General features: G+C 44.2%; 1 protein-coding gene across 5 annotated transcripts in view; it reads left to right on the plus strand.

Moving 5' to 3' along the window:
• LRRC20 (leucine rich repeat containing 20) overlaps nt 1–8,657 on the plus strand; it is a 181,078-nt gene extending 172,421 nt beyond the window's left edge. For all 5 annotated transcript variants that reach the window (XM_034776309.1, XM_034776310.1, XM_034776307.1 and 2 more), the window contains exon 5: nt 8,001–8,657. In XM_034776309.1, coding sequence (XP_034632200.1) covers nt 8,001–8,158 — 158 coding nt within the window. In that variant the 3' untranslated portion in view covers nt 8,159–8,657. The remainder of the gene's footprint in view (nt 1–8,000) is intronic.
• The last annotated feature ends 7,043 nt before the right edge of the window (nt 8,658–15,700 follow it).

The following is a 15,700-nucleotide window of genomic DNA, read 5'->3' on the forward strand; positions in this document are numbered from 1 at the left end:
TGGATTTTGAGTATCCACATATTAGAATTAATTGTATTTAATAGACACTAGAGCAGGCAGGCCGGCAGGCAAAGGAGGGAGTGGAGAAGAGTATTCTAACAAGTCTTCCCTTAGCCCCTTTCTGCCTTTGTTGAATGTGTTTATAGATAATCTTTTAAAGTTTGTTTGTGGAGCTGGCATTGCTTCTCTGTGGAGAACGTGTGTAGACTCCTGATCTTTGTTTGCAGTTGCATCACTTTTCCAGTGGTACTGACCTTGCTGTCAATAGATTGTTCAGTTTGAAATAAGGAAGCTTTTCCCCAGTGAAAAGGATAAAGAGGTATCCTAGAAATCTTTCTGTTCTTCTTGTGTCTCTGATCTACCAGCCTTGAGCATGGCCCTTTTGATAATGTTTCAAAATACTAGCATCTTCATCTGCCTTGGATGGGACATTTGTCTTTTAACAAAGATGTGGCAGTTTACCAAAGGCTCAGGAAGATTTGTTTCCAGTCAGTTTTCTTTTTCTAACACCCCTCTATTTTCCCTGCAATAAAATGAACAACATGTTTGCCTTTACAATATCAACTCCCTCCAGCCTACTTTTGCACACAACAGACCTGTCAATCATCCTGCACTAGCAAACAGCATGTGCAATAGAACGGTGACCAGATTAGCTGCTCAGCTCCAATTGTGGTAGAAAAACTGTTTTAGATTTCTATAATACGTTAATTAATATTCCTTTCAATCTTTTTGTGCCTGGTCTTAAGTTAAATTATTTATGTTTTGCACAGACGCTGACTTTAGTCTTTGCCAGTGGGTGCTCCTCTCCGCCCCTCCCCCGTGCAAGCGGCAGGCAGCGCCTCAGGGGGAAGAGGCTGAGTGGGGGGGTCTCGGGGCAGAGCATGGACAGGGCCTCGGGGGGGGGGGGGGAAGAGGCCAAGCGGGGACAGTGATTTGGGGCGGAGTGCGGGTGGGGCCCTAGGGAGAAGAGGTTGAGCGGGGACAGGGCCTCAGGGCAGAGCAGGGGGTGGAGCTGCAGTCTGGGTGCCCAGCCCACAAAAGATTAATCTGGTCCTGAGCGCGCACACACCCCTTTTTTTTTTTTTTTTTTTTTTTGGTGGGTGCTTGAGCCCCAGCGCACCCATGAAGTCGGGGCCTATGATGTTTTGCAACTGGAGTTCTCCCTCTCTGACTAAAAAGTTAAACAGGTTTCCCAAAGACCATGGCAATTGTATTGCTACTTAATGTTTCATTATAAGACAGGGAAATTTGTGTAGTTGTGTTGCTTGATGTCATGGCTCCTGCAGCTTGGCTGAAACTCTTAAGATTTTGGAAGTTGTCTGAGAAATCACAAAATCCCCAAAAGCTTAAGTCTCAGGCCAAAAATCAGATGTTAGGCAAGTATGGATGTTGTGCACATTTTATAATAAGGAGAAGAAACTAAATTATATGTCCAGCTTTGCACACAAACATTTCCCTGTAAGTTAGTATTATGCAGTTTTTAGCCTTTGGAGATTATTGTATGTGAGAATTTAATGCAAATTTTTATTATATGGTGTTTAATTCTCTTTTGCACCTGTTTGTTGGCCTCAGGCCAATCTATCAATCATTCTGCCATAGCTGAGAGAGCACATGCAGCACAGTTTGCGAGGGAGTGAGAACAATTACCAGGCAAACTCCTTTTTACAAAGTTAGTTGGAAATCTTTGCCTATTATTGTAGAAGCGTCTGGAACCCACTTTAAACTAATAAGAAGTCTACATTGAAGACTAGGATGGCTGGAGGAAGGAACACCTTGCATTGACGCAGGAAGCTATAGCCAGGGACTCTGAGTTCAAAGGAATGGGATTCAGAGCCTTTGTGCAACACATGACCAGCTATGCAGAATGTACCAATTTGACAGACAGAAATTGGGACTTTTTCATTTCACTGTATTCACCAGTAACTGTTCCATCTTATCTTTGGTTTGCAGCTGTTTGACTCCTGATGATCCATATGGTTCTTTGTCAGCATGACTATACTATATGATTTGTGTTTATTTATTATATACTTTCCAGTGCCTTTAGAAATTGGAGTCCAGAGAAATGACTTTTTTTGCACTCTGGTCACTTGCATTATGTTAAGCAGTTATACTGGACCTTCATTGATGTGTATTAACTCCATAAGTCTGAAACCATGTGTCTGTGCCCACAGAAATTTGACACTCTGACTACTGTTTGGACCCCTGACCACAGACAAAATTGTTACCAGTGGTGCACAGGCATTCACATAACCATTGAAATTGCACAAATAGGCATCTTGCTACCAAAGGGTACAGAGGCCCAGAAACAGCTTTTATAAAGGCCCCCTGTGAACAATCAGGGCTTCTGCCTAGAGCCTTCCCTAGCCCCTCCTGCCTGGTTTCCTGCTATTATTGTAAAAAAACAGTGCATCTTTAAAGGTTCCTATGGGCTTTATTCCTTACTCTTTTAAAACCCTATCAGAACAGAAGTTTCATTTCATCCAGATGACCTCTGGTGACACTTTTAAATAGAAGGAGATATTGAACAGCTCCAGGGGTGAAAGTAACATAAAGGACTTACCGGTATGCCAGAGTCCTGAGTGGGGCGGGGCCTCAACTGGAAGAGGCAGGGCCTTTCAAGATTTAAAGGCCCTGGGGCTCTGGCTGTGGCTGGGATCCCCAGGGCCTTTAAATCACCTTGGAGCTACCAGCTGCAGAGACGGCTGGGAGCCCCAGGGCTCAGGGGCGAATTAAAGGGCCCAGGGCTCCAGCCACCGTGGAGCTCCGGACCCTTTAAATCACCGCGGGAGCTCGGCTGCCACTACTCCAGGGCGGCAGGGCTCGGGCTAGGGCTGGGGTAGCGGCGGCAGGGCTCCGGCAGTGATTTAAAGGGCCCGGGGCTCCGGCCGCTGCGGGGGTGCCCTGGGCCCTTTAAATCCCTGCCGGAGCCCTGCTGCCACTGGGCAGCGCTTTAAAGGGCTTGGGGCTCCCCGCAGGGGCCAGAGCTCTGGGGCCTTTAAATCCCGCCCAAGCCCAGCTGCCAGAGCTCCAGCAGTGATTTAAAGGGCTCAGGGCTCCCCGCAGTGGCTGGAGCCCTGGGCCCTTTAAATTGCCGCCAGCCCAGTCTGGCTTAGTTTCACCTCTGAACAGCTCATTTCAGCAGATTCCCTTGGCAGACTTATTATTGGGCCCAAGCTTTGGGGGATTTTAAGGTTTTTCATAAAATCTCCCCCAAGTGCTAGCAATGCATTTTTACCATACATTTCATCTGCGTTCTTAGCATGGGTTGTCTAACTCTTTTAGAGCAGATCTAGACACCGTGGTGCTAAAATGCCAGCAGCCATTCTACACAAGCACTCCTACTGGTGCTGCTGTCTGTGCAACAGAAAAAAGCTCAATATGGAAAAGTCTTAGCAGCAGCACCCTTAGCACCGTGCCTGAGCATGATCAGTGACAAGCTGGAGTGTCTTGTGATGGGTTCAGTTCCATCAAGTGACTTTCACCTTCTCAGCAGGCACCTCTATATGAACTGATGTTCACATCCATGGATGGCATCTCTGTTAATTAAACAGTAGTGTTATCTGGGCACTATGTGGGACCTTTGCCCCTCTATTATTATTTCAGCTGACCTGGGATGGCACTAACAGTAAGAAGCTGGCAGGTGTTAATATATTGTGCAGTAGGAGGATTTTTTTAAAATATTCTGTTCCACATTTTTTTTTCACTTCTAAACAGGAAAAAAGTCAAAGTATTAAATTAGTTTGTAAAATGTAAAACAAAGAGGGAAAAAAAAAAACAAAAAAAAATCCACCTTCTCCTCTTAACCAAATTTTCTGATGTTGGGAGGCATTAATAACCCTGTCATCTGTATTTTAGCCACCAGCACCTGCAAGACTCCATGTGTTCCCATGCTCAAGAAGACCATCCCCAGGGATTGCCTTCAGAGCCCGTCAGTGCTCACTGATGAGTAACATGAATTGCTCCCCTCTCCTGTGAGTCTTAAGTTCTTTGCTTTTCCGGATCCTGTTGACTCCAGGGAGAGAGATCCTGTTTTCTTAAAGAGTCTTTATTCCAGTTGCTTTTCTCTTCCATCCCCTGAGAATCCACAAAATATGCTGGGAGGAGAAATGCTATGATTCAGAGGGTTACCACTATAAAAACATCACGGTGCTGTAGTGTTTGCATCAGTACAGATCATAGAATCATAGAAATGTATGGCTGGAAAGAATGTCAAGGTCATCTAGTCCAGCCCCTCTGCATTGAGGCAAAATTAAGTACACCTGGACCATCCCTGGCAAGTGTATGTCTAACCTGTTCTTAAAAATATCCAATGATGGCGATTCCACAACCTCCCTTGGAAGTCTATTCCAGAGTTAACTATCCTTATAGTTAGAATTTTTTTCTGCTATCTAACCTAAATCTCCCTTGCTGCAGATTAAGCCCATTACTACTTGTCCTACCTTCATGGACATGGAGAATAATTAATCACCCTCCTCTTTATAACAGCCTTTAACATAGTTGGAGATAGTTATCAGGTCCCCGCTCAGACTTCTTTTCTGAAGACTAAAAATACCCATTTTTTTTAATCTTTCCTCATAGGTCAGGTTTTCCAAACCTGTTACCATTGTTGTTGTTCTCCTCTGGACTCTCTCCACTTTGTCCACGTTTTCTAAAGTGTGGCACCCAGAACTGAACACACCACCCATGCTGGCACCTCACCAGTGACAAGCAGAGCGGGACAGTTACCTCCCGTGTCTTATACACAACATTCCTGCTCATCCACCCCAGATTGATATTAGCCTTTTTCCCAATTCATCACATCCATATTCAATTTGTGATCCACTCTAACCCCCATATCCTTTTCAGCAGTAGCCAGTTATTCCCCATTTTGTAGTTTGTAGTTGTGCATTTGATTTTTCCTTCCTGAATGCAGTATTTTGCACTCGTCTTTATTGAATCTTATTGATTTCAGATCAATTTTCCAATTTGTCAAGGTCACTTTGAATTCTAATTCTGTCCTCCAAAGTGCTTGCAACCTCTGCCCCACCCCTCAGCTAAGTGTCATTTGCAAATCTGATAAGCATCTTCTCTACTACATTAGCGAAGTTATTAATAAAAATATTGAATACTACTAGACCCAGGACTGAACCTGTGAGACCCCACTAGATACACCTTACCAGTTTGACAGTGAACCATTGATAACTACTCTTTGAAGTTGTGCACCCACCTTATAGTAATTTCACGTAAACCCCATTTCCCTTGTTTGCTTATGAGAATGTCATGTGGAATGTGTCAAGACATAGCATATTTATTGCTTTTCTCTCTCCACTAGGCCAGTAACTCTGTCAAAGAAGGAAATTAGGTTGGCTTGGCATGATTTGTTCTTGACAAATCCATGCAGGCTATTGCTTATAAACCTATTACAAATCGATTGTTTAATCATTTGTTCCAGTATCTTTCCAGATATTGAAGTTAGGCTGGCTGGTCTATAAATTATTGGCTCCTCTTTGTTTCCCTTTATAAAAATTGGTGTACTATGTTTGCACTTCTCCAGCCTCATTGACCTCACCCATTCTCCATGAGTTCTCAAAGATACATCATTATACATCAGTGTATAATATGTCAACTTGATGCATCATCACAACAGGTAAATACTACCTCAGTGTGGTATGATGCCCAGAATTACTATGAGACCAATCTTGCAGAACACAAGCCTGGCCCAAGAAAACCAGGATGGTCCCATAAATTTTAGTTCAAGTGGCTTCCTGGTGAGGAGCTCGAGGCTTGGGGAACTGAAATGAGAATGTAGGCTCCAGTAACTGTTTAACAAATCTTTAAAACCTACACTGCAGCTGCTTGATGGTTCATGTACGTTACTCTTCCTCCTCTCCCCAGTATACCCAGTGTAGACATGCACAGCTGTGTACCCTGGTTCCTGTACATTACGATTTGTAACATTTTAATGGGTGTCTGTGAAATGCTTCAGTAAATATCTCCATCACTAATACAGCAGACACCAGATTCAAGGCCCCACCCCATGGAAACACACCATAGTAATCAGCCTCCTCTGGTGCGTTCTCCCACAGTCCCTCAGCTGCCACTGGCTGTCTTCTCTGTGGTCGCCAGTGCTGCTGGGATGTAGTTGGTGCCTATATTTCCACCCTCCAGCTCCAATACAGTTACACCGATGCTGGAGAAAGGACTGATTTATCATTAATGATTTTTATAAGGCACAAAGAAAATAGACATAAATAATCCAAAGAGAGAGAAGAAGAGGAAGCTGTGAGCTTTGGGAAGAAGAATGTTGAGGTATTTACATCTGCAGTTGCAGTTCAGCGCTTCTTGCATAAATATGAGGGCACAGGGTACAGTGACTTCTGCCACTGCTCTAATCTCACTTCAGGCCTGAATTTTCATCTGGAGTCTCTTGGGATCAAATCTGAACAAGAGTTACATTGTCATGTTACTGAAGAAGGTTGGGAAGTCTTGGTAAAACAGAATATACAAGCCCTATTAATATTATATACAAGGCATGTGAATTTGAGTGACATGACCCTTATTTTACATTTCCCCCAGTCTTCATATGGCTGGGAAGTGTGATGCAAGTTGTCTAAAGCTTGGAACAGGAAGGAAATATTTTGTTTCATTCCATTGATTTTTTGCCATGAGCTTTGAAGACTAGAGAGGTGTACAGGGTATTCATATTCTTTCACACATCTATATTCGGAATCTTGAACTGGATCCCTTTCTAGCTTTCTTACAAGTGAAGAAGTTATTACCATATTTTTTCAAAAGACCTGTTGTGGGGGAACAGTACATAGCAGGAGCTCTCTGGCAGCCAAGATAAAAAAATCTACTCAGTGTGATGTAAAATTTCAGTTCTTTTTCTCCATACAGGTAGGGGAATATCTCAAGAAGCCTTTTGGACAAGAATGTCTGAAAAGTTGTCTTAAAACCATGCCACAAAACAAAGCAGTGCTCTTCATGGTGGGGATTCTTCCTTATAATGTGTTTTACCATAGACCGTGCAATGGGTCCCTGATCTTGAATGGGACTCCTGGGCATTAGGGTAATGCAAATAATAAAATCAATAATTCTGTGAACATCAATGAAGTACTCCCAAGTATTTTCTGTAAGGCTGGGTAAATTGGGCAGCTGCACATCTGTTTACATTGTGTATCTTGGTGAAAGAAATGACAAACTTAATTTCTTTATTGTTTAATTAAAGCTTACAATATGCAGAATGCACCCAAATTGTAGAGAGTTTTCAGAATGGTAAGATCCGCAATTCTCCACCCAGACAACAGTTTTCTCCTGTTCTGAATGTTAATGAGTTTTTCTCTAAGGGGAAGAGGAGAGGGGTTTGATCTGTGCATTTCAACGAGACAGAATCCTCTCAGATAGATGGTCTTAGATGATTTTCCCCAACAATGTGCAAGTTCCTGGTGAGCAGCAGAGCTGCTAAATTGTGTTAGATGTTTGCAGTATCCCATAACTCAAATGGCTTTTCCTCAAACTTTCCAGAAATAATTCACCTCTGGGCTGAGACCAGGCATGGACAATTCAGCCTAAAGGAAATATTTTTCAGAACCTGATGAGTGTGTGTATCACGTTCATGCCTTCAATGATAGCTTTATCTCCAAAATCAGTCAGCAACACTGGTGCCCATCTAAAGCAAGGCCACTCATTGTACTCCCAGCTTCCCGGTTCCATTCTCTGAGGGTGTAATTTATATACCTTTCCTGCAGTTAACCCCTCTTCTTATGAATAAATAATAGACATAGAAATTGGAGCATTACCAGAGCTTCGAAACCCTGAGCTCTTGGGCTTCAACTACTCACAGAGAGCTGCTGCTGCCATCACTCACTGTCTCACGTTGAATTCATTTCATTTCACAGACTGACTGCACCTAGGGATGCGAGTGACAATGATCTTAAATTCCAAAGGACCTGACCAGCTTATGTGCGTCTCTCTCATAATCCAGGTGGTTGTTTATTTTGTGCATGTTCTTCTTGTTCCAGATGTCCCTGTTGAGAAACTTTCTTCAATGGAGTCGCTGCAGAGTGTAAACCTGAAGTCAAATCCCCTGAACGAGGAAGTCCAGGTGATTGCCAGGCCGCTGATCAAATTTGATCTCCTGGTGTCTCCAAAGGGAGCACATGCTGCTCCGCAAGCCTGAAACACAGACTTTGGTTGCGTGGACTTGGTGTGACTTCATTTGAGACTGGTTTTAAAGGGAAAGCTAGGGGATTCGGCTGCAGGGCATGCTGATCTAGAATGGCTCCACCAGCTTTTGCAAGCTGCATCACTCCTGCATGTGTGAGGTTTTGTAGATGTGAGGAGTAGGATGGGGATGATTGGGGGAGAGGGGGGGTTCAGAGTCGGTATTTCATTGATAGAGAGTGGATCTGCTTATTGTTATTTCTTTGCAGCTGTCTAAAATACACAGAAATGCAGTGAGGCCCTAGTAAATCACTATTTGATAAAGGAATAAATCTGTGAAAAGATTAAACTTCCAGGGCAACAGAAAGGAAAGTGCAATGCAGAAATAGATCAGATAAGAGACTCAGGGCAGGTCTTCACTACAGGGGGGGTTGATTTAAGATACGCAAATTCAGCTACGCGAATAGCGTAGCTGAATTCGACCTATCGGAGCCGACTTACCCCGCTGTGAGGACGGCGGCAAAATAGACCTCCGCAGCTCCCCGTCGACGGCGCTTACTCCCACCTCCGCTGGTGGAGTAAGAGCGTCGATTCGGGGATTGATTGTCACGTCCCGACGAGACGTGATAATTCGATCCCCGAGAGATCAATTTCTACCCGCCGATTCAGGCGGGTAGTGTAGACCTAGCCTCAGTCTCCTAAGTGTATTTCTATGCACCAAACAAAACTAGAAATAGTCTCTCAGTAGAGCTTTCTGCAATGAGTCTGACAAGGAAGTGACCTATTAGAAGAATAACACCTTGCTTCAGCAAAAATCAATGTAATAGCCTACTCCATTCTTGTATCACTCAAAGCCCTGTTATTCAGGTGAAGCATAGTATGGAGCAGAAGAGTGATAGAAGGAGGCTCTGTCCTATGAATAAGCACTTATTTACACAGCCTTGATGGTCCAGGATTGAATGAAAATACTCTGTGGATGGACTTTTCTTTTCAACTAGTTTGATCTTGGTGGTTTACCCCTAGGATCTGAGCCAGCTGTTATAATGGAGCATATTAACTGGACACCACTATGAGCATCAAAACAAGACAGTAAAACTTGTCTTACAGTACAGAGGTCCTCTTGGAAAGAATATCCTATCTACAGACAACTCCTTTTCTTCTCTGGTTCTTCATTCAGCATTTGATTGACAAGGCATAATGATCCCACACACACCCTTTTTTTTTTTTGACAGATTAGTTGATTTTGTCCAAGATAAATAATTTCTGTTCAGCCTCCTAGGGCTTGTCTTCACTGCAAAGTTAACTCGAATTATAATTTGAATGTTGCCCTTAACTCAAGTCCCATCCACACACACAAACTCTTTACTGAAGTGTGGTGGTACTTTTAAGTCAAGCTGGCTGGCCCGAGAGGGAAGGTATAGGCCAAAACTCAAGTGAGCACAATTCGTCAGTTGCTATCATAGGCTAGCTCCACTCAAGTGCCAACAGTCCTCCAATGTCTTCCCACAATTCCTTCCCTGTGCCCAGAAAGGACAGAAGAGTTCTCTCACTAGTTACTGGAAAATAATTCATAGAATGGCTTATTTTACTAAATCACTAAGAACCATGGATTGTGTGTGTCCCCAGCAGTCTTAGTGACACACACTAATGAGTGCAGCTCCAGAGTGGCTACAACAGCTCAAGAGTTATATCACAGTGAGCTAGATTGCTTGAGCTAGGCTAACTTGAGAGGAGTAACTCAAGTGTAGATAACTTGTTATACTCCTACTGTAATACTAGGACTGGCAGTGCATTGACATTAACAAGAGCAGGGGTGAAGAAATGTTCAAACATGGTTTCTGCATGTCACTCCAGTATATGTTAGTTCTGGTTTTAGCGATCTCTCTGAGTGTGTCCTGTCATGAGCTGCTCACTGCTTGTCCCTTGTTCACATGGTAGGTATATTTTGCTTCAATAGATTTTAACGTAGTTTCCTGTTGCTGGGGATCAAGAGAGAATCTGGTGGATGGAAGAACCAGAAAATTTAACTTGCTGGTGAGAAATGATCTCTGGTGGTTGGTTTAAAACAAAAAGGCAATAAATTAATCTTTTTGTTTCATCCTCTTGAATAGTGTTTTCCACAGAATATAGACATATGCTGGATGTGTCTAATACATACATGTGGATATTATTGTTTCTCCTTTCTGACCCAAGCAGCTAGTCAAAGTTTAGGGCCCCAGGAATATCCCAGCTGGAAGTAGAGTCTGGTATTTTCTTTGATGCAATCTAGTTTATTTACAAGGAATGTACAAAGTCCTGGTTGTCCAAATGCAGAGGGAACCCAGAGCAAAAGGAGCAGTTTTTTATCTGACAATCCCATGCCTCTTTAGCCAACACTAGACCCAAAACACTAGACCCACTAGACTCACTTTCTAGCTTTTTCCAAGGTCAGCTGTGCTTACAGGCTGCTGCTTGGCCTCTCAGGCTGCTGGCTCTGTTTCCAGCTTGTCTATTTTACTTACACAAACACTAACACACAGACACCCAGTCAAACACTCCATCCACAGGGTGCTAGTTTCTGGGCAGACACTGTTAGGACTTGTTTTTGGTGTGGTCCCTTAAGTGTTTCTTACAACGCACAGTTTGTGCAGGGTGAGTTCACACATCAGTTTGAACAAGGTTTTAACTCAGCCCCTAACAAGATTTCACCCAGCTCATAACTTATAAATGGGGAAACACTCCTTTCATTGGGGATACATTTACATCCTTACTGCTCACTTCATCTCTAAAAGGTTGCCTGCTTTCAAATATTGGTATTAGTGGCAAGTTGGGTACAAGGCTTTGTTATTCTAGACCCACCTTATTCACAATGAAACTTTACTTTGAAATAAAATAGGTGGTTGGTTTAGTAACATTCGCCAATTAGTAGAAGCAGTGATATGGATTCCTAAAGCTCTACCGACAAAAAGTAATTTTAATTTAATCAGCATGTGAAATGTCAAGTGCCAAAATAAATATACCCTTGTGCTACATCTCGTGTATGCTCACCTTCTAAAGAGCAGTTTTGTTCTTCCCATCTGGCCTTCCTTGATTATAAAAATGATTCCTTTAACCAGCTGCTACATCCTGTGAACTGGACATTCTTTTTTGCTCTGGCTTTGAAATCAATATTGCCTGTGCTTTCTTTTTTAAAATCATAATCTTGATTCCAAGTTCCTGACTTAAGAAGTGGTGTGTGCGTGTTTGAATATAATGCTGTATATTAATTCAGGATTTTTTGTGATGGCACATTGTCAGAGAAATCAACATTGTACTACTTCAGTTACAGAGATGATTAAAATATGGTAGCATGTTAGTTCAGATTACTTTCAGATTCCATGACATGGTACATCCATAAAAAGAGCATAGAGGAATATGACAGGTTCACAAGATATTTGCAGGGTCTGATCATTTAAAATTCTTTGCATACCACAAGCCATTCATCTAATTAGTAAACAAAAAACAGACTACTCATGCGTTTGAGATTTAAACGTATTACAGAATATGCACCAGGGAGTTCCCTAATGGTTCCTTATCTAGTAGCCCTATTGATCATCTAGATTCTTCAAAGGCTCTAAAAGACACAGAAGCACACATGGGTGCCATATTGAATGGCCTGCCAACCTCACTACAGAAATCAGAATTGATTAAAATAGTCGCTAGTGATGATACACAACTGCAAATGGTATCAGATGTTACTTAGCAGAGGGCCCAGATCCAGCCATTGCCTTCCATGCATAGTGAGGAGAACTCTCTGAAGATCTGATGATCTGTGCTGATTGTACGGAAGCCCACAATCTTTGCAGGATCACATGAAGGAAGAGATCCAGGAGGGACATCAATGCCTCAGAAAGCACCAGAAACAAGCCCCAGTGTGTGAGTGTCCACCCACTTAGAGGTGGACCTAAAACTCAAAGTAGAATCATGCAAATCTTGCACCAGAAAAACTCAACTCAGAGAATCTCTTCCACCAAGAAGAAAAGGGGCCATAGGTACCTGGTAGCCTTTAGCTATTTCTCTAGGTTTATAGAAATTCTACTTTTCACTAGACACACAAGCCAACAAATCACAGAATAGTTAAAATGCACCTTTTATTATTTTGGCACTTGGAAGAAAGTCACTGGCTATGGACTACAGTTTGCTAGCTCTAAATTCCAAGCTTTTGGGCTACAGTATGTTTTTAAGCATATTAATTCTTCCAACAAGGGAATGAACTGGCAGAAGGAACAAAACAGATCATTGAGAGAATTCTACACCAAAAAGATTCCATATTCAACTTCTGTGCTGTAGGCCAACTCCCACCACACTGGCACAACAATTACCAGCATAAAACCAGCTCAGCTGCTTATGGGTTGACAGATTAGATCAATGCTGCTAATCTATATGGTATATCTTTAGCCTTAATGGCTCTTCTTAAAGATGTGAAGCTGAGAGATACCAAATCTGTGAGATCTCATGCTTTCTTTGTTAGTTGTTGGAATGCAGCCTAAAGCTTAAACTGGGAGAACTAGTCCTGATAAAACTGAATGGGTAAAAATATTGGCCAACAGCTGTTGTCACCGGACACAGCTGTGTCCCAAGATCCCACATGGATAAGACAGATCAAGGCACTCAGTGTGGAAGAAACAGGTGGAATATTCAGTGGGCAGCAAACCCAGTTTGGGTCTGTTATGGGCTTGATGCTGAAATCACTAGGTGGAATTCTATGGCTTGCGTTATTCAGAACAGCAGACCAGATGATCATAATAATCCCTTCTAGCCTTCAAGTCTCTGAATTAGTTGAACTGCTGTGGGACTCCTGTAACAATGGTATTCACACCACAGGCTGTGTGAAGGTTGAGCAAAGTTTTTCATAATCCAAGAGAATAAACTGGACAAAACCCTCCTCAAGGCCAAAAGATGATCAGATTTGGATGAACTGTGAAGCAACCGACTCAAACTGATCTTCAATTTTGTTTTTAAAGATTGTTTATACTGAAAAAAGAGGGACAAGATATGAAGATGTCTGCTTGGTTTGTTTAAAATTCTAGCAGGAACCCAGGCAGAAGAAGGCTAGGTGAGGGCTCTAGACAGGAGTTCTACAATGACAGAAGCAGATTAGATTTAGGGATGATATCATTATCCTTTCTCAAATAGTTTCTTGTTCAGTATGAAAAGAAAGTGACTTTTGGTGATTCTTTACCGTTACCACATGACAGAACCATCAGTGCCATCAAAACTTAGGTAATAAAATGTGAAAAGCATCTTGGGGGGTTTTATTGCTTTCTCCTCTTTTTTTAACCTTTCAAAGAAAGTAAGTCTCAGAACATGGGAGCCCTTCAAGAAAATTGTGGATCCACCCTCAATCTAGAGGTTTGGCAGCTTTTGTGAACAGGTGCAGATTTACAAATTTACCAGAAAATAAAGTAAAAGATTGCTGCTGACCTGCTGGGCCATTGGGGCAACAAAAGTCACCATTGGCCTGTCCTCTTCTTTTGTCTACTGTGCATTCAATAGCTGGCAAGGCTTGAACGCTGCCTCAGCTGCCTGATATACACTGGAAAGTAGAACAAGGAAAGAATTTCCCAATCCCAAGGAGAACTTTAATTTTTAACTAAACTGATAAATGATGTATTTTCTCTGCAGATAAACAAACAACATATCTGCACAGAGGCCTCATGGGGAATGGCTTTACAAAAGGGCCAGGCATGGCATTACCCAGGAGACAGCTCTGTTTGAGTGAAATTGTGAACTTTAATCCTAATTGGATAAAGGCATTATTTGTTTTCTGTACATGCATGTGTTACAGTGACTTTCCCTTTATCTTTGCTTCTTGAGGCTGAACTGTTTGTCTGCTCTGTGGATCAGAGCTAAAGAACACTTTGGCCATTTCAGAGGTGATGAAGGATGCACTAATTCACTCAACTACAAGGGAAAATACCATTTCTAACCGAAGCACCTCTAGTGCACTACCCCCAAAGGGTCCCAATGAGAGAGGCTGCTCCTTTGTTTGGTGCAGGATCCAGGAGCCCTAACTGTGGAATTCTTTACAACTTCAGGCTGTAATGTCCCATTAAAAGTAACTTCTGTTGGCTGAATTTCTTTCTTTTGGACAGCCCTAGTGATATCACATTGGGTTTGATTTCTCATCTCTGCCTAACCTGGTTGGTGGTAGCAGCTGTGCAATATTGTATGAGCAACACGTTTTTGTCCTTGGGACAGTAGTGGATTTACCATGGCCCACACTCCAGGGGGGCCCCAGCCAGGCCCACTCTTCTCTGCCCCCCGCTCTCTCCTGCGGGGGGGCAGAAGCTTGGTGCTGCTGGCACTGAGGGTCCTGCTGCAGTAGGGCAACCAACCTCCACCTCCCTGCCTCTTCTCACAGTTTGCTGTGTTTGGGCCGATCAGCTGTTTGCTGATCAGCTGTTTGCCGGCAGGAGGGAGGGGGAAGAGCGGAGCCGCTGTGGAGGGGAGGCAGAGAAGGGGTGGTGGGGGGGCCTTGGAGAAGGGGATGGAATGAGCATACCTGTTCTGTGAACGCGGAGCTGCACAGCCCAGCTGAAAAAAGAAGGTGCTGCTCAGCTCCCTGGACTTTGCAGCTGGACATGACCTTCTGGGTCCTAGTGCTGGTTAAGCTCCCTTCTGTGTGCTGGGAGCCATCCTTCATTTTGTACAACAGTGAGTGCCCGCGGTGGGGCAGGCACGGCAGGGGGACAGAGGCAGTGGGGAAGGAAGGGGGTGGGATGAGGAGGAGATGGAGTGGTGGGGAAGGGGCATGGGATGGGGAAAAGAAGAGGATAGGGCAGGGATTGGCAACCTTTGGCCCACCAGGGTAAGCCCCCTGGTGGGCCAGGCCGGTTTGTTTGCCTGCCGCGTCTGCAGGTTTGGCCGATCGCGGCTCCCACTGGCCATGGTTCGCCACTCCAGGCCAATGGGAGCTGCAGGAAGCGGCGCAGGCCGAGGGATGGCGGGCCGCGGGTCAGAGGTTGCCGATCTCTGGGATAGGGGAAGTGGGGGCCCAGCATGCGGCTCCGCTTGGCAGCAGCTGGGGCTCCCCTATTAAGCAGGCCCATCAAACCCTCATCCTGACAAGCCCCACCTCCCCTGCATCTGTACCACCCCGATGAACCCCCCGGACACCCTCCCCACTGAGCCCCAACCATCTATACCTAGACCCCCACCCAAATGAACCCCACCAGCACCTCCCCCCGCTGAGCTCCAACCACTTTCACTTGGTCCCCCCTGCAGACTCCCATTGCCCCTGCACCTGGCACCTCCCCGTGCATCCAGATCCCCCACTGAGCTGCCTGCACCCAGACTGCCCCCCACAGAACCCTCTTACTCTCACCTGGACCCCCCACATTAAGTCCCTCTGCACTTGGATCCTGCTGCTGGGCTGAGCCTCCCTGCCCACATCTGGTGTGTGCCTGGCGCAAAAGGAGCAGGGCCGCAGGGTGTTTCTGTGGCAGGCATGGCCCTTGTTCTGTGGCAGCTCCACTGCCATGGTGGAGCTGCCACATTTCTTTATTGTAAAAAAAAAAATCAGAATTTTAAAATATTA

Source organism: Trachemys scripta, chromosome 7 (genome assembly GCF_013100865.1).
Source record: "Trachemys scripta elegans isolate TJP31775 chromosome 7, CAS_Tse_1.0, whole genome shotgun sequence".
Taxonomy (NCBI): Eukaryota; Metazoa; Chordata; order Testudines; family Emydidae; genus Trachemys; species Trachemys scripta.